Below are 25,890 nucleotides of genomic sequence, written 5' to 3' on the forward strand. Positions count from 1 at the left end.
TTGCTGCAATAATCTTATTTTAATGTATCATTGCTATTATTCAACTAGAATAATTTAATTTCAAGCCTGTTATTCAATTCGAATAATTTTTACGCACTTGATGAAAATCGAAGTTAAATTGTAATTTTAAACATATCAGAAATTTTTCAGACGTGACAAAAAAAGTTAATTAGTAACGCATTACAGCAACTGAAACAGGCCTCTGCCTCAAAACATACAACAACCATTTGTTTTTCTTGTGTATTGCACTATTCAAGTGAAATTCATATTCTTCAGAGCTATGATTAAAAATGTCACATAATTCACAGTTGTATTGCTGTGGATGTGAATTGCTGTATGTTTCTAATACCTTTGTCTCGAAGCCCACCTTCTTGTTTATCAACCTTCTCATTCTTTTATGTCGCTCCCCTATCAAGTGCTGGTCATAATGCATGGAGCTGTAGCATAGAAAATCACATAACTCACAGTAGTGTTCTTCACACAAATCATCATCCCTGTCTTCAACACTAAGTCGGAGGCTAACTATTTTACCGTCTTCCAACCGAGAAGGGGAATTTTTAGCAGCTTCACTAGTTTCAACACTTAGCGTAGTTGGACAAATTTCAAGTGCATGTTTTTGAAAATGATTTTCAGTTTCACTGACTTCAATATCAAGAGTGGAAGGGACTTTACAAATAGTTTCTAGAACTTTGTCAAGGAGATTATCCTCCGATCTAAGAGGAGGATTTTCATCAGTTTCACTAGTTTCAGCACAAAGCTGTAGGGAAGAACTTCTCGTAGCACCACAAGCGTTAATTGCATGTTTTTGGTAATGATATTCAGTTTTACTGACTTCACTATCAAGAGTGGAAGGGACTTTACAAATAGTTTCCAGAGCTTGGCCACGAAGATTATCCTCCGATCGAAGAGGATTTTCATCAGTTTCAGCACCAAGCTGTAGGGAAGAACTTTTCTTAACACCACAAGCTTTAAGTGCATGTTTTTGGAAATGATATTCAGTTTCACTGACTTCAATATGAAGAGTGGAAGGAACTTTACAAATAGTTTCTAGAGCTTGGCCACGAAGATTATCCTCCGATCGAAGAGGAGGATTTTCATCAGTTTCAGCACCAAGCTGTAGGGAAGAACTTTTCGTAGCACCACAAGCTTTAAGTGCATGTTTTTGGAAATGATATTCAGTTTCACTGACTTCAATGTCAAGAGTGGAAGGGACTTTACAAATAGTTTCTAGAGCTTGGCCACGAAGATTATTTTCCGATCGAGGAGGATTTTCATCAGTTTCACTACCAAGCTGAAGGGAAGAACTCGTAGCAACACAAGCTTTTAATGAATGTTTTTGAAAATGACTTTCAGTTTCACAGACTACAGAATCAAGAGAGGAAGAGTTTTTATAAATAGTTTCACGAGCTTGGCCACGAAAATTATCCTCCCCCTTCTCCATCTCGTTCATTATCTCTTTACGTTTTGCACACTCCGAAGAGTAATGGTCCTTCGAATGTGATTGAGAATTTTTTAACTTCTTAGAAGCTTTTTCACCACAACAATCACTGACGTCATTCTTATTTTTCCGAGAGTGTTGCTTGATCGTTACTAGTTCTTTACCCACAGAGTGCTGACCATGCTTTCCAGTTACAGATTTTGAATAATGGTCAGTAACAACACGATCCATCGTACTATCACCCGTTTTCTTCTTTTTGGATTGTTTCAAAAGTGACCTAGCGTTCTCATGCCTATTACTTTTCCTATGCTGAATGTAATTAAAATGTGTATCAATCCACATACAGCATACTTCACAATAATATAACGGTCTGAGTGAACGATTAAATGTTTTTGTGGCATTCATATCGGATCCAGCTCCAATAACATCTATTCGTTTTGCTATACGGGATATTTTCATCATAAACTGTTCCACTCTTATATGACTTTGATCTGCTAAGTGCTCATTGAGATATTTCTGTTTAATGAAATGAAGATTACACAGTTCACAAACGAATCGTGAAGAACAGATATAAAAGGATCTTGTGTCATCAAGAGGAGTATTACGCTTTGCATTGATCATTTTGCATATGAATGATCTAGTACTGTAACTATCCCGCCAATTAGAATTATATATCTTTTTACTTGTGATCATGGTTCTCAAAAGCCATGCCATATATCTATGGGTATCAGTTTTCAAATGGTTATTATTTGGAGTACCATCCCGAGAACCACATAACAGACATAAATTATGCGGGGGAAAGGAAGCGCTCATAAAATCAGATCTATCTATTGTATCAAAACGAACACCTGTGGCCAGAGCCGTGATGGAATGTTCTTTACTTGCAATGTGTTCTACAACCTCAAACACACTGGGAAGGGACAATGCACATGGGGTGCAAAAGAATTGAATATGCATCTCACTAGCCCCATGTCGTATTACGTCTTTTAATCTCCTAAATTTCATAGCACATATTTCGCAGTTCATTTTTTCAAATTGAGTTCTGAAATGAAATATATTAAGTTGTAATCATCAAAATCGAATAAGAACAAGTGTGCAGATAGAAAAAAGTTTTAATATACATTACGTAAACAAAAAAAAGGGCCACCCTTGAATAACTTTTGATCTAATTATCGGATTTTCACGTTTTGGGACTCAATCTAAATATTTCAAAGGGTCTCAAATACGTTAATTAATTAGCGCAGACAATATTTCAAGTTACGACATCAGATAAAAAACCTACTTTCTCTGAATATTTCCTTACATAAATTGAATTTCTCCTTTTTTCGCATATTCGGAATTTTGGAACCCTAAAATATGGTCCCTATAGCTTTTGGTCAGTAAAGCGGCCTAAAGTTTGGATCCCTTAATGTTAATTTTATTTCTGCACATTTCGCCATATCTTGAAAACTTTTTAAACAAATTGAAAAATTAGTGCACAGAATTATAAAATTCGCCTATCCAAACTTAATTCCATGAAAAATATTACTTTTAATAAAAATTTATTATTTTATTTAACAAACATTCTAAAACGTTTTGAATTGTAAGGTATAAAAATTTTTACACCATTTTAATATATGTATAGGCACGATATGTAAATTTTACATTGCAAAATTTGAGGGAAATAGGTGGAATAGTTAACGAGAAATCGAATTTTAAGCCCGATTTTGCTCAAATTAGTTTGCATAGACTACTTAAGATTGCATTCCTTAAAATGACGGGGGCGGGGGGGATTTATACCTTTCAATTCAAAAGTTTTTTGACTGTTAATACACAAAATAATAAATATTTATTAGAAGTTATTTTAATTGTGACAAACAAATTATAATGACGATAACTGCGTCCAAAAGCTTTTCAATTTGCTTAAAACTACGCAAATCGTTTTCGAGATATGACGAAATACTCAAAAAGTAAAATTTACATTAAGGAGTTCAAACTGTGAACCGCTCACCTGACAAAACTATTGCGGTTACCCCCCTATTTTTTGATGGCCAAAAATCCAAATCGGTTAAAAAAAAAAAAGAGGTATTTTTATTCAGAGAAAATAAGTTTTTGTGTCTGATTTCGTATCTTAAAATATCGTCTACCCTAATTAATTACCATATTTGAGATCACCCCCTCAAACCTTCAAGATTGAGTCCTTCCTAGAAAGAGAAGATCCGATCATTAGATCAAACGCTATTCAAAGTGGTCCGTTTTCTATTTTAACTGTTTGGCATGATATTGTGCTTTGGGACGCGTAACGCGGAAAAGTTGAAAATAGGCAGTCAATAAATAATCAGTCCATCATTTTAAATAACACGATCAGTCTGAGTACAAAAATTAACCCAAAAATAGCATTAAAACAATATACGCACTATAGCTCATGAGACACTCCAAAAAATGTAGAGGAGACTCGAAAAAAATTTACGACGAGTAGTTTTGTAATGTGCAATTTTCATCTCAAATCGCTAAAAAAATATTTCTGCAACTGAACAGTAAAATTGTCCATTAAAAATAAATGGTAATTAAAACTTATTGAAAATCTATTATTCAACTACAATTCTTTTATATAAGCATAATCATTTCCTATTATTTGTTGTCTTTCTTTAGACAACCCAAAGTTAATATTTCATTTTTAAACATACAATGCACATATCATTCAGTTTTCAATGATACTTTTTCTACCTTAGGCGAATATTATTTTAAATGATTTAATCAGCATGAATAGTACAAAAAAATATGTTATTATCTTTGAAAAAGATTACTCGATTTCGGCCTCTAATGGCAACTGATTGACAATTATTAAAACAAACAGTAATTGTTAAAACAAACTGATTATATTTGTTTTAATAATTACTGAATCTATTAATAATCTCATTTTATGTACGATAACCTTAAATGGGGGATTTATACTATTTAAAATAGGGGACTTGCTTATAGTAACAAAGGACCCGTAGGTTCCTCAGTCTAACGGAATCACTGTCACATGTGTTAGATATATCAAAGTTTCCTTACATTTTAATAATTATTTATCTAGATATCGTTTATCCAGATATCGAAGCTTCAGTTAGTTATAAGAACTAGAAGGAAAACGATAACGGGATATTATTGAACGATTTACTTAAGGATAAAAAATTATCAAATATATTATGCTATCCTGTTAATACAAGCAAATTCTTTTTTCCAACCAACAATTCATTTTCCTATTTCATATCATCCGAAATATCATTAGATAAAAAGCTGCTTTACACATTTGTTTAAGACCTTTACAATCCATCACGAATTTACGAAGTTTGCATACGGAAAAAGGAAGTTACTTATATAGACACCAAAACTCTAACTTACATTATGTCGTACAAAACTAAAATATAGATAAGACATTTTCAGAGCTTACACTTCAAAAATCGTAAGATAAAGCGCATGCCATATTTCATCTTTATATTCAATTTAAATACGAATTTTCAATGCCAAATTGTATGGTGCCTAATCAAACGATGTTAAAAACCGTAAGTTAAAAGTTACGTTTTGAATAAATAGCTCTTCTCAAAAAAGAAATTAACAAGCTAGCATTTAACGAATAATGAATCTAAATATTATAGACACTGAAATTCTTAACTTACATCATATATATATCGTATGAAACTAAAATATAGATAAGACATTTGCAGAGCTTACACTTCAAAAATCGTAAGATAAAGCGCACGCCATATTTCGTCTTTATATTCAATTTAAAGATGAATTTTCAACGCCAAATTGTATGGTGCCTAATCAAACGACGTTAAAAAAAACATAAGTTAAAAGCTACGTTTTGAATAAATAGTTCTTCCCACAAAGAAATTAACAAGCTAGCATTTAACGAAATTGAGGACATATCTGTTCAAAAAAATCCATTTCTTAACCATGGCGGAAATCAAAAACATCTAAATTGCCCACCAACAAAAAATTTCAGAAAATAATGAAAAATAAATGCAATTCAACTTACCTAAAACACAATATGCTCGTTTACTTTTTAAAAAAAATAACAAAAACATGTCTTGGATATAAAAAAAAATTACACAAAATTATATTAATAATTTTATTAGTTTTATTGATTACAACTTGAATTACAAGCATGAATTTATTCTCATGCATTCATTAAATTACAACCCAATTGTTTTAAGAAAAACTTAAAAATCGTTATAGATTCGAACTTTTCTATTAAAAAAAAAAAACAATGGCAGTCAATATGAGCCCCATACATGTGCGGAAAGAGTTTTGCCCAATGCTCAGTTTTCAAAGTAAACGCAACTGAAAAAATATTAACCTACATAAATATATTCATTTAAGAAATAGGGCGATAACTTGAGAAAAAATTAACCGTAACTGTTTTAAGTAAACAAAATTATAATCTAAAAATAAATATTTAAAAAAAATTACAGATCAACATTTTCACATAAACAATACTGTAGAATGGCAGTTAACTTATAGTAGTTGAAACAGACTACGAAAGAAAACCTATGACCTTGAAGCATAAATTGGCCACTCAAAAGTAAATAGGCGGCTTCCTTTCTTTCAACTAATAATCAATCGATAATGCTACAGATTTAGCATAAAAATATTTAGAGCTGTTATGTCAGTGAAAGTCACAAACGCATTCAATATAACGTTAAAATTAAATTGCAAAATGCAGGAGGTATTAACTTAAGATTTCAAAAAATCTTTTTGATTTTATCATTTAGAATTTTTTGTAATGAAAATATTTTTGATTAAAGAAAATATAAAACAATTTTAGTTCAGAGATTTATTTAAAACTATAAGTAATTTGCTTACACTAAAAAAATTATAAAAAATTTAATTTACCAACAGAGAAAGTTGAATATCCGTAATAATTTAATTTGATTCAGAAGATTAAATCTACATAGCTTCCAAATGATCTTAAAATTAAAAATGACACACAAATACTTTTGATTTTAAATTTTTTGAGAATAGATATCGTTTTATTATACTTTAGAATAATTAAATTATTAAAAATTCCTATAAAATCTGAAATTTTAAATTTTAGAAATTATGTAAGTAAGCTATTTTATGTGCACTAATTACGGTAACATAAATTTTAACATTCGTTAAATAAATAATCAACAGATAAATATTTTCTAGCGAGATAAATTAGCTGAAAATGTTAAAATATTGATCATTTTTAAGCACTCAACAGAGGTAATTTATTTTAAATAATAATAATTAACTAAAAAGTAAAAAAAAAATTACATTAAATACTCATCAGCAAAAATATTAATAACTTTAGAAGTTAAAAAATATTTTAACAAAATTACCTTTAAACAAAGCAGATTTTCAAATAAAAAAACAATACAGCAGTTCAAATATTTAACTGCTATAAAATTATTTAAATTAAATTATTTAATTATTTATTTAATTATTATTTAATTATTAAATTAAATTACTATTAAATTATTTAAAATAATTTAATAGCAGTTAAAAATTGCTCAAATATTTAACTGCTAAGTTTATAAATTATTAATAAATATTATTATTATATAATATTTATTAATAGCAACTCAAATATCAGGTTTTCTTTCATAAGCACTAAGAACTATTATTAACCCTTTCCCTATCATGATCTCCATTTGGAGATAAAACTTCATTGCTAAAATTTAGAAGGATGATTACTCCAGGTTTTCTACCTTTATCTTCAGAGCTCTCCCACACAAAAATAAAAAAGAGCGGCAAAAATTCCTTCGCTAAAGCGTCAATCAATCGTGTTCCTATTGTTATCAGAGCATTTGGTAATCACTATATTGAAAGAACATAATATGGTAAACAAAGAAAATCTGCTAAATGCAAAACAAATGCAAGAAAACAATGCGACTCTTGCTATGTTGAATTGAACATAGAATATTTTGAACGTCGCCATTGCAACTAGATAGCATCAGCCATAATTACCATTTGAGATCGGACATAAATTTGAATGTTTTTTTTTTTTAAATGTGAAGCATTTATGAGAAGAACATGTTTTTTTTCTCGTAATTTAGATGCAAACTAACAGCAATAAAATAAAAAACAATGAAAAAAGTTAGGCAGCTAACGGGTTGAATTGAGATATTATATTAAGGTGGGATAGTTATTGTTTTCTAATTCAAATTCAAGAATCTTAGATCACATTTAGGCGCTTGAAAGGAGAGTTAACACTTAGTTTGCTCTCAAATAGGCCTCTGCTTCAAAACAAACAACAGCCACTGGTTTCTTTTATGCATTGCAGTATTCAAGTGACAATCATATTTCCTATAACTTGCACTAAACACCTCGCATAGTTCACATTTATACTGCAACGGATGCGAATTGCTAGATGTTTTACATGGATATGTGTCAGCCTGAGTCTTACATTTCTTGTTTAACAATCTTCTCATTCTTTTATGCTGTTCACCGTTCAAGTGCTTGTCATAATGGAAAACACTATAGCACAAAAAATCACATAATTCACAGTGGTGTTCCTGTGGAGCAGATTTGTCACCAGATCCGCTATATTCTGAACTGCTTTCGGTTTCATCATCTTCAAGAACAGGCGAAGTTGGTTTATTTCTTTGTTGTTTTTGCATAGTAGCGTAGTAACGGTGACGCAGCGTCAATGCAGATTTTTCGCCACCACTTTTTGGATAATATTTCTTGACATACTTGTGCTCAGCGCTCTCCAAGTGCTGTTTATACTCCGCGTAGTTCAAGCACAGAATATTGCATAAAACACAATAGTTAGGTGGTGTACAATTATCAACTTTCAAACTGGCTTGCGCATTCATGTAAAATTTTAAAAAGTTTTTATCCTCTTTTGACAAGCTATTTAAGAACTTTTCGATTTTTATATGCCCTACATCTTTCAAGTGACGGCGATAACCTGTAGCACCCCAAACAGTGCACAGTTTGCAGTATTCTTTCGAACGATATAAGTGGCTATCCCTTGTATTCTGAACACCGCTCAAAGTAATAACTTCTCCATCCTTCTTGTTAGATAGTTTAGTAAACAATTCTTGAATCCTTTTGTGAGTGATATTCTTTGTATGTCGAACATATTTAACAGTTGTTTCGACCCAAACACAACATAATTCACAATAGTATAAAGGCGGAAGGGAGTTACTAAAGGTATCTGTAACTTCTACATCAGATCTAAGACCTATGTATTCCAAGTCTTTCACAACATCAGATATCTTGCTCATAAACTGCTCCATTTTTTTATGACTTTGATCCTCCAAGTGCTGTCTATAATACTCTATCGCATTGAAGTAAACATTACATAATTCACAGTCAAATGTATCGTTGTAAGATTCAGATTCATTTGAATTTTTAATCTTTTTGATGCTGATAAATTTATTTATAAGCTTTTGAATATCCTTATCAGTACAATGCTCATCAGAACAATATATCTTTTTGGAGCTAATAATCGTTCTCATAAACGACGCCATTTTGATATGAGTAGATTTCTTCAAATGCCGATTATGTGGGTTGTCGTCTCGGAAGCTGCATAAAAAGCAACAATATAAAGGGGGGAATGGAGCATTGAGATTATCAGAGGTTTCGGATTTGGTATCAAAATGAATATCAGTGGCTAGTGCCATGATAGAATGTTCTTCAGATCCAATGTGTTGGAAAACGTTCGTTATGTCATAAAGCGGCAATGAGCATGAGATACAAAAAAAATGAGAGCACCGATAACTGTATTTTATATTATATATATGCTGCATAAAATGGTTCACCGTCGTAAACTTCTGTGCACACGTATCGCAATTCATTTTGTAAACTGAATTCTGAAATGAAAAGAAAATATTTTTTTAAATATAATATGTAGGGTCCTTTGGGGCTAATATGAAACAAAAATCTTCAGTTATTTTAACAACTGAATCCGGATCAAAATATAGTTCACAATTTTGTCTTGTCTGATCATCTGTAAAATATTGATTGTCCTAAAAATAAAGAATAAAAAAATATAATATAGTATTTCATATTAGCGTCAATGGATGGCTAATATGCGCGATCTAAGGCCTTGAAAAAGTGCGAATCTTATTTAAAATATAACAAGTTTGTTTAAGCAGAAAATTATATTAACTTATCTTGAATTTTACCACAACTGTTAAGAATTATTCATTCAGTTTGCCAAAATACTCATAATACTATTACGGTCAAGCAGTTTTGGAAGTGAATTTTGTTTGCTACTAAAATTTGGAAATTAATTTGACTACAAAATAATCAGCTAATAGCTCTAACAGAAAAAGGATTCAATTTTATTTCCGTAGTCAAGATAATATAAAAAAAAACTTCTTAAACGCAAAGTCTAGAGAAAAACAAAGTACTTCTTTAATGAAGGACACATTTTTTGACAGTTTTTAATATATTTTGATATGGAACAAAAATAAAAAGATATAAATAAATTTAAAAAAACGAAATTATAGCTACCTTTAAATATTTCATGCCACAAAATAAGTACTTGAATTTTTGTTTTTGGTTTGTCTATCTTTTCACGGATAAAAATATTTCATGCGCAAAAAATAAAACTATAAAAATTTTAAAACTTGTTTCATATTAGTCCTTTGGCTTTGAAACTTTGATTAAGGTAATAATAAACATATTTCAAGCATCAAAATAGGCACTAAAAGCATTATTTTAAAATGAAAACATAATCAGAACAAGACAAGAAATCTAAAAGCAGAACAAAAAATTTTCAAGTAAAATAAAAAAAATAAATCCTTTAATGTTTATTATTACTTTTTTTTTATAACATGTGTATGATTGTTATGGGTACAAATAGTGCTATAATTCTTACAAAATAACCCCAAATCTGATTTTATCTTAATTCGGCAGTTTCATAATAGCCCAATAGAACCTACATGCTAAAAAAATATTACATAATGGTTTTAATGTAAAACAAACATAAAGCAGTAGGATGAAAATAGGTTGATTGCATGCATTGTTTAATGAGACAAGAACAGGAAGGGGCAATGCTGGACCAAACAAAAGATAAATAAAGCTACGATTATAAATAAAGTACTCTAAGAACAAATTATAGCGATGCTACCTCAACTTTTGGTAACAAATGGAAGAAGGAAGAAAAAATGAACGAAACGGTTCGGATCTATCTTAGCCACTACGGGTTATTGAACATACAAAAGGCTGTTGAAGTTATATCAACTAAATGAAATACGCTTTACAAGATTATAACATATATTTGGCGTTACCGCATAACAGAAACGTTTTTTTTTTACATACAATTTTATCAAACCTTAAAATTTCATTAAAAATTTATTACTAACAGTATTAACAAGAGAATGTTCTGCTGCGCTGTGTTTAGGGAAAATCTCATTACAAGCAAGCCCTTTGCTTAGCAACTATGGGCGATATATGTTATTCACGGTGAAATTAAAAAAATCTCTGTAACTCTTCTCAGTTGCATAGCGAGGAAAAGGTATTTTTAAAAACAAAATCTCCTGAACAGTGAATTATTTGACAAAATTTTCTCTTAAGACCGCAGAATGATCCCTTGTACACTAAATAACCCCAAATATCATTAAAGAAAATAGAAGACTTAACCCCGAACGCAACTGTAGTGTTCCGAAAATTCTTATCTCGATATCTATTATAATCCCAATAAAATTCTTTCTAAAACGAAAACAAAGTAGGGTTAAGATTTGGACCTGCCTCTAAATTATCATTCAATGAATAACAAATTTAATCTTCAGAAGATGCATCAAATACAACGCGTAGTTTAGTACACGATTCTTCATTATCCCTTCTGATAACTGAATGATGAGTTATGTAATACATATTGTCTGGCGAACCTCCTTTCTCAATGGTAATATGTCCAATTACACCCCATTTTAACTGTTCTCCGAACACTTCATTATAATCCTGAAAAAGACTGATTTTTTTTTTTTCAAACCGGGTAGTCAAATTAAAAAGCCTCCTCTTTAGAGTTGGGCACTGATTCGATGATTTTATTCGAATCAATTGATAGAATCAGTTTTTGCATCGAAATAGATTTAATTTATAACAAACAATTGTTTTTTAAATTTCAGTTAGTTTTGTTTCACAGTGTTGTTATATCATATACAGTAAAAATTTCTTGTAAAATCTAAGAGATTCTTACGCATTCAATATTATGAACTTTCCATTATAGAATTTCCAATTAAAGATTTCGATGAATTCAGATAAAAAAATAAATAAAGCATTTCTTTTGTAGCTTTTTAAAATACCTATCACTATTTTTCTTTTAACTTATGTATTTTTTTTTTCATTAATGCATTATTTCAAGTAAATAAATATACTTATTACACCTTTCGTACAATTATATTTTATATGTTCCTAATTGTTATAGACTCATAACTATGGTAAATTTTAAGAAAATACAAAAGAAATGTTTTATTTTTTTATCCGTATTCATCGAATACTTGGAAAACCATAGATCCTTAATAATGAATGCATAAGAATCTCTTAGGTTTTACGAGAAATTGTTAACTGTTTATAGTGTAGCATCATTGTGAAACTAAACTAACTGAAATTTAAGAAACAATTATACTCTATGATTTAAATATATTTCGATAAAAAACAACTTATTCTATTGATTCGAATTTGACTTAGATGATGTGTTTTGCCCAACTCTTCTTAGTATTAGAAAAATTATCAAAAAGATTCACGATTTCCTTAAGAGACAACCAATGCTCATCTTTTCCATTTTCAAATTTTATATCACTTTTAAAGCTGCGCAAAATTTTCATATCACTAGTGCAATTATCTTTCTCAATAAACAAATGATTTATTTCCCAAATCGTCTAAGTTCGTTACGTTTTTTCTTCCCGAAATATAAGATATTAACTGATTGAATTCGTAAACTCATAGATTGCGTAACTCCACTAATGTAATAACCGAATAAAGTTACGATACAATAAAGCCCTTTTGAAAGTTCTAATTTATTTCCAGTATAAAATTTCCAAATTATATCGCAACACAATAAAATGTAAATTTTCTCTTTTTCCCCAAAAGAAAATATTTCTTCAGGTGATAAATTTAATTCTTTTAACATTCGTTTAATCACATCATTCGGAGCCTGCAGGTGGCAATAAGAAATAGAATCAGTAACAAATAATTCTACTCTTGCCCATCTGTTTGGATTATTTATATGAGATAGGTTAACTGTCGTGACTACAAAATCCTTTTGAATTAGGCTATTTTCAAATGTATATATAAGTGCAGCTACTAACTGAATCATAAAGCATTAAAATATTTTTAGAATTACATTTCTTATTTGGATCAGTGTTGCCAGAACTTAAGATTAAAAAGTAGCGAATGGGAGCTCCAAAAGTAGCGGATTCGAACATTTTGTAGCCCAAAAATAAATCATATATATATATATATATATATATATATATATATATATATATATATATATATATATATATATATATATATATATATATATATATATATATATATTTACTGCACTAATTTATTTGGCTATATTTCTGTAAAACAGCGCCGTTTGCCAGAAAACACTAAAATTATAATAACATTGGCTAGCTCGTTTTTTTCCAGCTTTTTTATGTGTAAAAATCAGTCGGAACTGTCTTCGATATTTTAATGTTGGTGCGGTCTTTGAGCTGCATAAGAATACTAAGAGGTTTCGACCTCAGCTCGCTTCGTTCCCCAACCTCAAGAACCTTAATTACTCGCACATAAAAATGTTCTCACAAGCTAATTTTTTTTGAATAAAAATTATCACGCGTTTCGAGGAAATTAAAAATAAGACCTAACTAGGACCCAATCTCCAACAAGAAATTCAGAAAAGTTCAACTTCATGGGCCTACATCTGTGTGTATTTAAAAATAAAAGGCAAAAAATCTTTTTTTGATAAGCAAAATAATTTATTTAATCATTTCTGCTCTGAAGTTCGAAACAATACAAAGTACAAACATTCAGCTCGCAGATGAGAAATATGACTGTTTTTCTTTGTAACAGCATCAATAATTGTTTCAAACTCGATTGAGAATAGTTTTGATAGTAATTTAGTGAACAAATGAATATTTTGATTTGGACCACGTATGAAACAGTATTTTAAAGCGTCTACGAAGCAACAAATATTTTTAACTAATTTTTTTTTCATTTATAGTTGCCGTAACATCTGTTGTAAAGTTTAAAAAAAACAATGATAAAAAGATAGATTTGCACTAAATGCTCGTAAATATTTTCTTTTCTCGTAGCTCGCCTTAGTTGCTGTGCTTACTTTACTTGCACAGTGAAACCTGTTAAGTTGACCATCTCTATAAGTTAATCACCTATCTAAGATTTTGATAATCAAGTGCAAAACTGGTAAAAACAATTTATTATCATTTTTATAAGATGACTTCTCTTATAAAACCATCAAATTGTAGTTTCACTTCTGATCAGTTTACGATAGTTTCACTGTAGTAGCTTTAATAATTTTCTAAACTCCTTTTATAACACGCAGCATATACATTACCGTGTTTATCATTTAAAGTAATTATCTTTCATAGTTATTTTGCAATTACTATAAATGTTTCGAAAGGTTTAAAATGTTGACATTTTCGAATTAAAAAATTTTTCGTTATTCAGTTTTCCTGATCCCTAAGTGCATTATGTTTCAATTAACTTAGTCATTTTTATTCATAATTTCATTGTTATAGTAAATTATTATTTGAAATTTCATAGTATATATTTTTGTTTTAAAAACAAAATCCATCTTTTGCGTTTCATCGTCATCATTGGGTGGGCCTTGGCCATCTATGAAATATTTCTTCATGTCGTTCTCCTTGATGCCAATTCTGATTATCATTTGCGCTTGGTAATAGGAATTTTATTTTAATATGATAACTATCCAAAACTTAATTTTTATTTGTTTCATTTATTTATTGCATATTTGGCAAAATGAGGTGAAAAATAATAACTGTAACCATAGCAATACATATTATAGCTTCCTTTAAAAAAAATTATTTCATCATTTACAACGGGCAAATCTAAGCTCTAGAGCAGGGATGGGGAAACTTTTTTGGTCGAGGGCCAAAAATCGAGAAAAAAAATGTTTGGTGGGACAAATAAAACTTTCAAAATTTTTTAAAAAAAAGCGATATACAAGTTTTAATTTAAATATTTAATGAGATGAATGAAATTGCGATTTCGTTTTTAAAAGTTCCTTATATTAAGGTTCGAAGCGAGATGTGCCTATTTTACGGAACAAGGCTAAATGCTTTTCTGTTAGTCCACTTCTGAAATGATTATTTCTAAGGTTCAAAGTTGAAAACTCTTGTTCACATATATAAGATTAAGCAAACATAGAGCTGATTTTCTGGGCATGAAATATTAAATTTTGGAAACTAGCTTTTGGTAATGATTTGTAAAACTTTGGCATATTTAGAAACAACTGCTTCAGATGATTGTTAGATTGTCCGCTCGTTGGATCTTAAAATGCGTAGTCTGCCAAATGTGAAGTACAATTTACCTATATTAGATTCCTCGAGAAAGACAAACACTAGTTAGAGCCAATCTAAGACTATTCTATGAAGAACTTCTGCTTTCAACATTTTACCAATTGAAGCTGTCTGTGTTAACTATTTCCATCAATTTATGTTTTGTAGAACAAAAATAGAGAAAGTAAAAAGGTCATCAGTACTTTGTTAAAAAAGGAAAAACAGAAATAATTTTAAATAGTTGACAAGAAAATGGATGTATATTGTTTATGTATATTGCCACTGATCGGCAAATTAAAATTATATCCGCGGGCCGGATAAAACCTTCCGGCGGGCCACAGTTGGCCCGCGGGCCGTAGTTTGCCCATCCCTGCTCTAGAGAGGTATAAAAATTTTCCTATTTTTCGTGCAACTGTGAATAGATTGTGATTTACAAAAGTGAAATGAATTCACTAAAAAGCATTTAACAGTACGATATTTTTTGGAAACTCATTGATATTCACAACAACTATTTTCATTCATCAGGTAAAATGACTTTGGATTTAATTTTTCTGAGTTTCAAAGCGAGTAACGTGATTTTTTTTCTCCAGAAGATAAACGATTAATAATAGTTGGAGTTAAAAAACATTTTCCCCATCATACTCTCCGTGCATTTTTCCATATATATCTTTGCGATTTCCCGACTCTACGATTTGAAACATAAACATGGAAAGATTATAGACTCCATCAGTAAAACATATCAAGAATCCAAAACTGAAGCGAGAACGTTTTTAACAACAACAACAAAAATGTCCTTTTTAAAAATGGTAAAGAAGCTGCAAACTTTCAGAATCATTTTATAATGGGAAGGGAAAAAATTAAAAAATATATATATATATTTCAGTAAGGAAAAAAAGTAGCGCATATTTAAGATTTGTAGCGTTCGAAAAATAATAAGTAGCCCAAAAAGTAGCAAGTAGCGAAAATTCAATTTTCAGTAGCGGGGACTTTTAAAAGTAGCCCAATCCGCTACTTGTAGCCCAATCTGGCAACACTGATTTGGATTACTCGCAGTAACGGGACACGTTGGCAAAATTAATACTGACTATTCGCTTTATGTGCAACACTAGATATAATAAATTCGGAATTTTGAGGAGTGGCTGCGGTTTCGCTTCTCTGAGAGATTTGCTATTATCGGTTTCTCCTTTCCCAAATCTAAACTCGTTATAACTGTCCAATTTCTTACACATGGAATTTGTTTCTATCATAACTACTACGCTCAAATGACCTTTACAAAGCAACGACCTTTTCTTTTTAATTTAGCCCTTTTCTCTAAGAGCGATGATAATAAGCGTCATTTTAAAGAATCGCGTCCCTTAAAACAAAACACATTTTTTTTTTATAATTGTTAAGGTGGAAATGTGTTACATAATTAACGGTTATTTCTTCAGATACGTTAGCCGAACGATGATAATGTGGGGAATTATCTATTTTTGCTTGTGTTAGCTGTAATGCCGATTCCCTCGATTCTAATTCGATTTTGATAAACTTCATTAACATAAGACCTTTAGATTCTTTGAGTTTATTATATCCCAAACTAATATTAGGAGGAAATAGTTGTAGAATATGGGACGCGAAAGCTTGTCATACGAACCAGATGCGACCTTCAAGCTTTCAAGAGAACGAATATTAATCTTGAACTGATAGTACAAATTTCGAAATGTTCTAAATTAAGAAGTTAAGTCATGTATTCCACTCGCACCAGGCAGCACACAATTTTTCGGCAGCAAATCAAAGAACCTGGAGATACAACATTGGATTTTTTATCTTTAAACCCTTGAAAAATTTCTTTAAGATTTCCTAAAATCAGATAAAACCTTTTGTTTCTGTATTTTTAATCCTGATTATGCATTGTGACAAAATCTTTTCTTCCAAGCAAACAATGACTCACTTCATCACTGTTGTAATATGCAATATTATCAATTGAGTTTTCAGTAAGAGTTTGTCCAGGTCTAGGATTTGGACTTGTTAAAATACCCTGGTCTTCAACTAGCAGTTTAGATTTTCGTGCTATATAAAATGTTGCATTAAATTCTTCCTGTATTTTACGAATACTCTAGGTTTTAGGCAATATTGTTAGCAATTGGACTGCTTGAGTCTTGTTTTTTGAATTTTTTCTTTCAGCTGTTGTGAAATGATACTAGATTCATCAGACATTGTTGCAGAATTCATGCGTTTTCGATTACTATAATTGTCTTTTAAAACTTCTCCAATTTTCTTGAATTTTTTTCCACTATATTGCTCAAAACCTTATCTTCTTGTTTTTACAGAAGATTCACCTAAAACGCGTAATGTATTTTACAAACTTCCCAATTCTGCTTCTTTATCATTCCATATTTCCCTCTGAACATGCTCTTCTGAACAACCTCCTAGGGTTTGCCTCTGTTTGATTTATAGCCGAGAAATCTGGCAAATTCGAGAGAGATATTCGGCAAGAAAAATATTTTTTTTGTTGCAAAGATAAATTTGGGCATTTTTAAATCATCCAAGGTGGTACTTTTTCTCAAATTCTTTTTGACATGGGTGTAGTAATTTTTAACCAGAGGATTAAAACAAAAAAAATTTGACTGTCAAAATCCATTTTGTGAATTGTAACTTCTCATTGCAGAGAGTGGTTAAATTGTCTTAAACAGCAAAATTAACCTTATGCTCACAAAATCGTAATCTAAATGACAGAAATCTAAAAAAGTCTTTCGAAACTCCTTATTGGTTATAAAAAATAAATGAATTAAAAATAAACGTGCAAAAACGAAGAAAAAGAAACACATAGAACTAAAGTGTCAGGATGCTTGCTTGCATTCTAAATTCAAACATCTGCTTTAGCACTCACAGCAGATGATAATTTTGTATTATCAAAACATAATTATAATTCACCTTTTTAAGATTCATGTTTACCTTTTTCTCTCTCTACAAAATACTATTTTACTTCATTAAGTACATTGGTCTTTTATTTTTTTCCATTTAGAATTGCTTACACTACTTGCTTTTATTTAATAAAGAAAGTTCATTGTTATTTTTAAAACATCTATAAGTTTGTTATTAAGCTAACGTAACTGACTCATAGTGACTACAATATCTTTTAATTTGAAAGAAAACTAAAAGAAAAGTAAAAACTCAGAACTTTATTTTTATTTTAACTTTAAAAGTTCTGAAAATGCTTTGAGAAATTCATAAAAATGAGAAGGTTGAAAAAAAGGATGATGTTTTCATAATTGTTTATTTAAAAGATTTATTATTTGTATATTGATTAGAAATTGTGGTGATCATGTTAAATAAGTCTTTAGTAGGAGCAAATTGTGTGTCATGCGTATTATATCATTAAATATTAAACTCAAATTTTTTCTGTCAAGAAAAGAAAGAAATATTTGATGTGTGCATTGCATAGCATAACATTTTTAATTATACAGTATTTCACTTGTGTTTATTCTTTATACCCTTTCTGTTGAGACTCCAAGCTACAAATTTGTTTGTGTGTAGAAGAATGTTGCAGTGAAAAAATAAAATTTTTTTCGTAATTTTTTGAGACCACATATTTTGAGATATTTCAGGTCAAATAAGGTCACTATGAAAGTTTTACCTAGTCTTAGAAGGTCATATAAGGTATCAAATAAAAGCTCTATTTTTTAACTTTGCAATGGTTCTTGAAATTTTTTTCTAATACAATTAGAAAAAAAATTGCAGCCATTTATATGTTTGCAAGTTAGTCGTTTTTTATGAACATTTTATTTTTTCATATGTCCATAATTTGGACAATTTTCAAAATAAAAATCTAAAAATTGGTAGAATTGCTTACTTTATAATGAGTGTTTATACCACCAAATTTTATTAAAATCGGAGGGAGGTCGGTCCAAAAGTGATTGATCTGACGTGGAATGATGACCCAATTATTATTTATGTCTAGACAACTGAACATCAAAATCTAGCTTTAACCTTTCTTTCTTCAACTACATTAAACATTAGCATATACGTTATTAGGTTTACTTTCAATTTCCTACGAACTATTTGCCCTTAAATCCTCAGCCAAGTTATTTAAATATTAACATGCAATATCTTGAGGTTGGCTGAATTGCCTTTTCTTTTGGCGACTATAACAGATCTCTCCTGTACTAGAAAATGTTGATTAAATTACTATTTTTAATTAGGCATATTATGGGGATTTGTCCCCCATGGCTTTTGCTTGTCCTTAATCATATGAAGAATTAATTTTCTTTTATTTTACACCTCGAGGTGTGAAACAGTAAAATTTTTATTATAATTTTTATAATGTTTTCACTATTTACTTAAAAATTAGAACATCTACACCCCCGGTTCGTGGACCGGTACCGATCCGTGGATCAAATGATATCGGGCCGCCCATTTCATTGAAACTGAATTTAAAGTCCTAGGTTTATACTCCAAATTAAAAATATCTGTGTTCCATTAAAATTTTGTTTATCTAAAAAAAGGGGGCCCCCGAAGGTAGTGACATAAATTTTTTAATGTTTGTAATGTATCATTGTCTCCGATTACCCCCAGATGGAACCGTCTCATTGCAAAGAAACAAGCTCAGGGTTCTCATTGATTTAACGTTCTAGTAAGTTAAAATGTCAAATCACTTAATATTTATTTTTTGGTGTAACCGTATTTTATTTTGAGGGCATGTTTAAATACAATTGAATTAAAATTAATAAATCAAAATAATCTAAAATATAAACAATCAACGTCGTCGTCCCCTACCCCCAGCGGGCCGCTGTAAATTGACAAACGTTGACAAGACCGCGGTGATAAAACGGTTGAGGAACACTGATCTACACCACTAACCGCACCCATAATTTTTTCTGACTTTGAATGTCAGCGATATTTGCGATTGTATTTTTTGAATATTGCGTTCGTTACTAGAGAATTCATTTCTAGTGAATAATGAAAAAATAGATCTTAGTTTTTTTTCTTCTTTTTTCTTTACGAAATTCTCTGATTTCCTTCCAAAATATTTCAAATTTCAATAAAACTTCGATTTCCAAAAATGTACACCACGTCTTAGTTTGTCAGAGTAATCGCTGCATAAGCAACCTTTTTATAAAGTAACAATAATAATAATATTTCTATAAACTTCTCTAAGTCTGGTCTGGGAAACATCCCGGAGGATGATCCGAAGACATGCCACCTCAATTTTGATCCTCTGCGGAAGGGATGGCACCCCCGCTTCGGTAGCCCGACGACCTGCGCGCGAGAAGATTTTATAGATAAAATCTCCAAATCGCAGCAATCAATTGATGGTGCACCGTATACTACACTTTAACCACGCAAAAAACGTGATAAATCATAACTTTAATTGTGCCCAAATGTATAAGAAAATAAAAATGTGTCATATTTCAAAAATAACCGAATGTTCGTAAACATACCGAATATTTGAACCCAAATATGGAAATGTAAATAAAAATTCAAAATGAGTTAGAAAGTCAAAATATCACATTTATAAAACAGAAATAATATGTTTGAAAATAGTGTTAGAACTGAAATATGCAAATGATAATACCAAAGTATGAGAATATCGCAACTGAATGTTGTCTAACAGTAGGATGTTTTTCACACTTAAAAAATTCATTAAAAACTGCTGAAGCTTTCTTAAATCATTTAATTAACTCCTAATGCGTACAATTACTAAATTTCGATGAAAATTAATAAATTATGTTCCCCCAATGCGTTTTAAGAAGGGCGGCCTACCCAGTTTGCCCTTTGATCTTATAAATTGGCCCTTCTTGCCCTATTTGTAAAAATAAGCTGACATCTCTTAAAAATATTGCCTTTTTATTTTATTTTTTCCGGAAAAAGTTGTTTTCTTATCCATCTGTTTTAATGATAAGTTGTCCAATACAGATTTATTTAGTTACTGATAATTATGTTATTTTCGATTTCATTCCTTAATTTTAGCAAGATTTTTCTTATGTTGTCTAGTTATATAGTTAAAATTTGCATCATATTCGGCCTGAGAGATATTCACATCTTTTATTTTGCGGGTATATTGAGTTTTTTAAGAGATTTTAAATTTTACCATAACTTTTTTTAATAAATACCTCTTAATGCTCCTTTAAATGTTCATTTTCTCATAATTTTCAGTTTAAAATATTAAAAAAAAAAGCTTTAAGTTGTGTATCAATTAATCCTTTTTTTTTTTTAGTTTACTTTTTTTGAAGAAAATTTACACACAGAGATTGTCTTTTAGCTTGACTTTAATTATTTTTCAGAAGTTTCAAATTTTTGTTATTTTGATACAGAATGAGAATTATTTCGTGAAGTATTTATATAAAATATAAGAGTGTAATTTAAAAATTGAGGATCAATTTCAGTCCTTACATAATTTTACACATTTTGATAAAATTTAACGATGGTTGAGTGGCTTTTCAAAATTTAAAGTGCCTATATTCTCTGCGGAAGCACCTTGCCCTTATTTGTTCCTTATGTACTATAGAGAAAAATATTTAATTTTAATAATTTTTAAGTTCAGTTTGAAAAAAAATATGAAGTCTTGAAAAAATCATGAATTAATGAATCCAATTCATGTGTTATGATAATTATTGATTCATCTCTTCTATTAATTTAATCACACCTGTGAGTTTTTGCCTCTACCAAGTTCCCTATTATCAAGGAAGTTTTCTGATGTCTTTCTTATAAGATCATCAGGGGCCCCCACCAGGGGGGGAGGTGAGAGCACGATGCGCCCACTTAAAGCTTGGGGGGGGGGATTTTTACACTAAATAAAATGAATAGTTTGGGGGGAATTTAGAATTTGCCCAAGAGCTTGGGGGGGATGGGGGCCACTGAAGATCATTATAATTTATTTAACTGAACTGATAAAGATTTGGAATGAATTAGGCAGATAGTGAACACCTAAATAAAATCATATTACATACAAAAATAACTGAACGATCTGTCAAATTTTCATCAATCACAAATTGGAACTAATCACAATTACTAAAAACTAGAATTTAATTAATTAGAAAGTAAAAACTACAAAACTAGAATTTTTAAAAAAACTAAAAAAACACAGATAAGAAAATATTCTTCCAATTTGAAGATAAGTTTCAATATTAGCAATTTCAATATCTATTTAATTGAATACTAAAAAAGAAGCAACTTTAAAAACAAATTGCCAGAACAATTATCAAAAGTAAAATTTGTAATAAGTTCCTCAATCCACCATGTTAACAAATTTATAGTCATTGAAATTTTAATTTCAAAGGTTTTTAAATAAAGATCATATAAGAAGTTAAATTTAAATCATATAAGATTTGTTACTGCATTTTCTAATGATTTATATTAGATAAATGAGATTTTAAAAATATTTGCTAAGAAAATATAGTGTTTTATTGTTCTTTCTTTCTCCATAATATTTATAAAAAGTACTAGAAATTCTTAAAACTACAAATCTAGTCAGATAAATAAAAAGTCTTGATATTTTATAAAGTTAGAAAGACAGTCCCTCAATTACAAATAAATTTTATAGACATGCCACAGCAGTTAGAGAGAAAAAGCTTAACTTTGAACAGTAACACAACACTTTTTACATCTTAATTTCAATACAAAGAAAATTATTATTTCAAGAAGTTATTATAGTAAATAAAATATAAAATAAATGAATACATATTTTAATAAAGATACATTTAATAATTTCACTTAAAGTTACATGACATTATTGTAAATTTCTTACTGAACTCTCAATTCGAATTATATCTAATCATTAACCTATCTTTAAGAAACAATCACATACTAGAATAAGGTTTCCTAATCTATTTAAAAATATTAATTTAAGTGTGTAATATTTTGAATCAAATCAATATTTAAATAATCTTAAAATTTTTAATAAAAGCCTTTTTTTTATTTCATATAATACTTAACATTTTTAGAGAATCAATTCTTAAACGGACTCTCAGTTTATAATTTAAAAACTTTTGATTGTTGAATTGATTAAAACTATTAAAAGTAAACCGATACAAAAATCAATTCAAAAATTAATGCAACTAATCATCATATAAGATTTGTATCATATGTAAGACTTGTCTATCAAATATGATAGTCTTTTAACAATTGTAAATACGTTTATGACCCCCAATTCACTGTTATAAATTTCATGGTAAGAAAATTTCTTTAAATCAATTTTTTTCTCTCTTTATAATATGATTCAAAAGTTCTCAAAATCCACACAAACAAATCAGGTAGAACATATAAGATACTTCAATCATTTTTATATACTTTGTGGATGGTCCCACAATTTTAGACTTGTTAATTAAATCATTGGATGAACAGCAGACCAAAAAAAAGCAGAACTTGAAAAGCGAAACTTAACAGAAAGTGGCATGTTCGATATTAAATCAAATGAACGCGACACAGAAATTTCGAAGTGATGACGCTTAGTCTCAGTAACTGTTGAATTCAAATGAAACAATTTATCCTTAATTTATCGATCCTTAAGTTTCAAGGATTGTGGTACTTATCTATAAATAAAACAGTCTACAAACGTTGATTTTCATTGAAAAGTGAGTTCGATGTGCTAAGTTAGCACCCATCGCAATTTTGGCATTATCTAAATACTTTTTTACACTGACTTACACGAATGCGAAAACGGAGGTAATAGGGGGCAATTTGGGAGCCTTGAACAGGGTGCATAACCAAATCTTTCAACAAAAAATAAGCACCTTTTAAGTATTTTTAAAGCACTCAAAAATATTTTTAAGCACTATATACATTAAAAAACGCAAAATAAAATTCAAAGACTTTACATGATCATGATAAAATAAATGTTAAACAGGCAAAATGATTGGCGTTTTCATACGCTAAGGACACAATGTGAAAAGTACGCTTTTGCATAATACATGGCCAAAATCGACATGATAAAGAACTTTTTAAAAACGCTACGCACTATGTTGAACCTAGATAATGATATCCAGAATATTGTACAATTGGGTAAAATATTAAAAACAAAAATTAGTGCAAGAATTAGATTGCGTCTTTATATTAAGTAACTAGAAAACAAATTATTAAAATAACAGAGATAACATTTTGAGTTCTCAAAAAAAAAAAAAAAAACAGCTCTGAAAAATCATAGCGAACTAAAACTTGATTTAGACGTGGGGAAAGTTGAAGCTTCATAAGTTTATTACAGAAAACTATTGAATTCGTGTGCAAATGAGTTTGGAAAGCGAAACAGTAAATACATCATTAAAAAATAACTGAATTTTTGATGCTAAAAATTTATTGCTATAAGAATTTGTAAAGCATCGCAATTCAGTGAAGCAAGCAATTGATAACTCTAACAAGCATAATTTTATTTAAATACTATTGCTTTAGTATAATAATTACTAAACAATTAAGACTTTTCTGCTACAATCAATGATTTTTTTTAACGCTTAAGATATAATTGGGAATATGCTTAACATTATGTAATTATAGTTTATGTTTAACTGAAACGTCATAACTTAGCAATTTATACTGGTATTTCACAGAAATTATTACATGCGTGATTAAAGAACTTGACAATATCTACTGACAAAAAAATTTTTAAACATGTCGATTTAAATCATTGTTTGCGAGTAAAAAATAGTTTCTAGCATTCAGAACACAATTTAATAGGCACATTATAACTAATGCTTAAACTTAGTTATTATGAATAAACGTTTAAAAACATGAATGTAACACAAATAATTTTTAAAAACCTTTCAAAAATCTGACAATAAAAACTTACTTCAAATTTCACAATTACACAGATGAAACGACAACTGGTTGGATTAAATTTAAATGGCGGACAGTTGTCAGTTTCGACATCCGGGCAATGAGAAGTTTGAATTTTTATTCGCTGAGACAATTTTATTAGTTTAAAAGAAGACAAAAGGTTTATGCGGTTAGCAAACTATTTATTATAGATAAAGTTTATCTTTCGTTTTGCTTTTTTTTTTAAGCCTTTAAGCAGAAGAAAATACTTTAAACCATTATAAAAACAAAATTTTCAGAGCCAAAATTTCCCCCCATCTGGAAGCCAGTAAATACAAATGTTCAATCTGAAATCGAAATCAAAATTATAAAAAAAACAAACGAAAGGGTCAGGTTTTTTTTTTATTTTTTATTATTATGTTTAAAACTTTACTTTTCACTTACTTTTACTTTCTTATCTTTGCTTTTTTATCAAAATCAGTCTGGCGATTGATTTTGATAAAAATAATAGTGGATTTCGCTTTGAAAAAAATTGTTTGTAAAGAAACTAAACTTTTTTTTTTGCCTTAAAAATAAATGTTTAAATAATTAAAAATCTATTTTTTTAATTAAAATAAATTTTAAAAACTATGGGGAAAAAGAAAATCCGTTAGAAAGTATTTAGAATTTTCTCTCTGTCTTTTGAATTTTTACATTACTTAATTTATTCAAGTTTCATTATGTCCCCGCAGTGGACTGATCATTAAGACTCGGTTCCCAGTAGATCACCGAAATCAAGCATCATTGGTTGCGGTCAGTGTGCGGGTGAGTAACCCGCACACTGACCCGAGTGGATTAGTCTGCGTAGGGACAGAGGGTGCGCGGTATTGGTCCTCATTAAACTGTAAAGTGCTCGACTTCGCATGCTGGTCGTCGGGCTACCGAAGCGGGGTGCCATCCCCTCTGCAGAGGATCAAATTGCGTTGGCATGACTTCGGATCATCCTCAGGGATGCTTCCCAGACCGTCGCCAATAGCCCATTGTGCAGCTCTAGTGCGACGTAAATGAACTACAACAACATCAAGTTTCATAATAGACTTATCTAAAAAACACGGTATCCAGTTGAACACCGAAATCAAGCATCACTGCCAGCTGTTAGTGAGCACTTTGATCATCTTGCGAAGGATTCGAGCGTGTGCCGTATGAGTGTTCAGTAGTACAGTGCCCGACTTCACGCGCAGCTTGTCGATCTACCAAAGCGGAGGAGGAGAGGAT

General features: G+C 29.9%; 1 protein-coding gene and 1 long non-coding RNA gene across 2 annotated transcripts in view; both read right to left on the reverse strand.

Annotated features, from left to right (window-relative positions):
- Positions 1–24,847, reverse strand: LOC107438000 (uncharacterized). The gene is made up of 2 exons (XM_043053673.3): positions 24,671–24,847; positions 1–2,480 (listed from the first exon to the last, which is right to left on the reverse strand). The coding sequence occupies exon 2, from the start codon at positions 2,462–2,464 to the stop codon at positions 170–172; it is 2,295 nt and encodes a 764-aa protein (XP_042909607.2). The 5' UTR covers positions 2,465–2,480; positions 24,671–24,847; the 3' UTR covers positions 1–169.
- The window catches only part of LOC147814901 (uncharacterized), a 366,044-nt gene that overhangs the window by 49,731 nt on the left and 290,423 nt on the right, over positions 1–25,890 (reverse strand). The gene's annotated exons all lie outside the window — the stretch shown is intronic.

The sequence above is a fragment of the Parasteatoda tepidariorum genome, chromosome 2 (assembly GCF_982258835.1).
Source record: "Parasteatoda tepidariorum strain Cologne lab strain chromosome 2, Ptep-v5.0, whole genome shotgun sequence".
Classification (NCBI taxonomy): domain Eukaryota; kingdom Metazoa; phylum Arthropoda; class Arachnida; order Araneae; family Theridiidae; genus Parasteatoda; species Parasteatoda tepidariorum.

Bases quoted from the DNA above. Each gene is read 5' to 3' on its own strand.
- LOC107438000 (XM_043053673.3), bottom strand. From the start codon at position 2,464: ATGAACTGCGAAATATGTGCTATGAAATTTAGGAGATTAAAAGACGTA.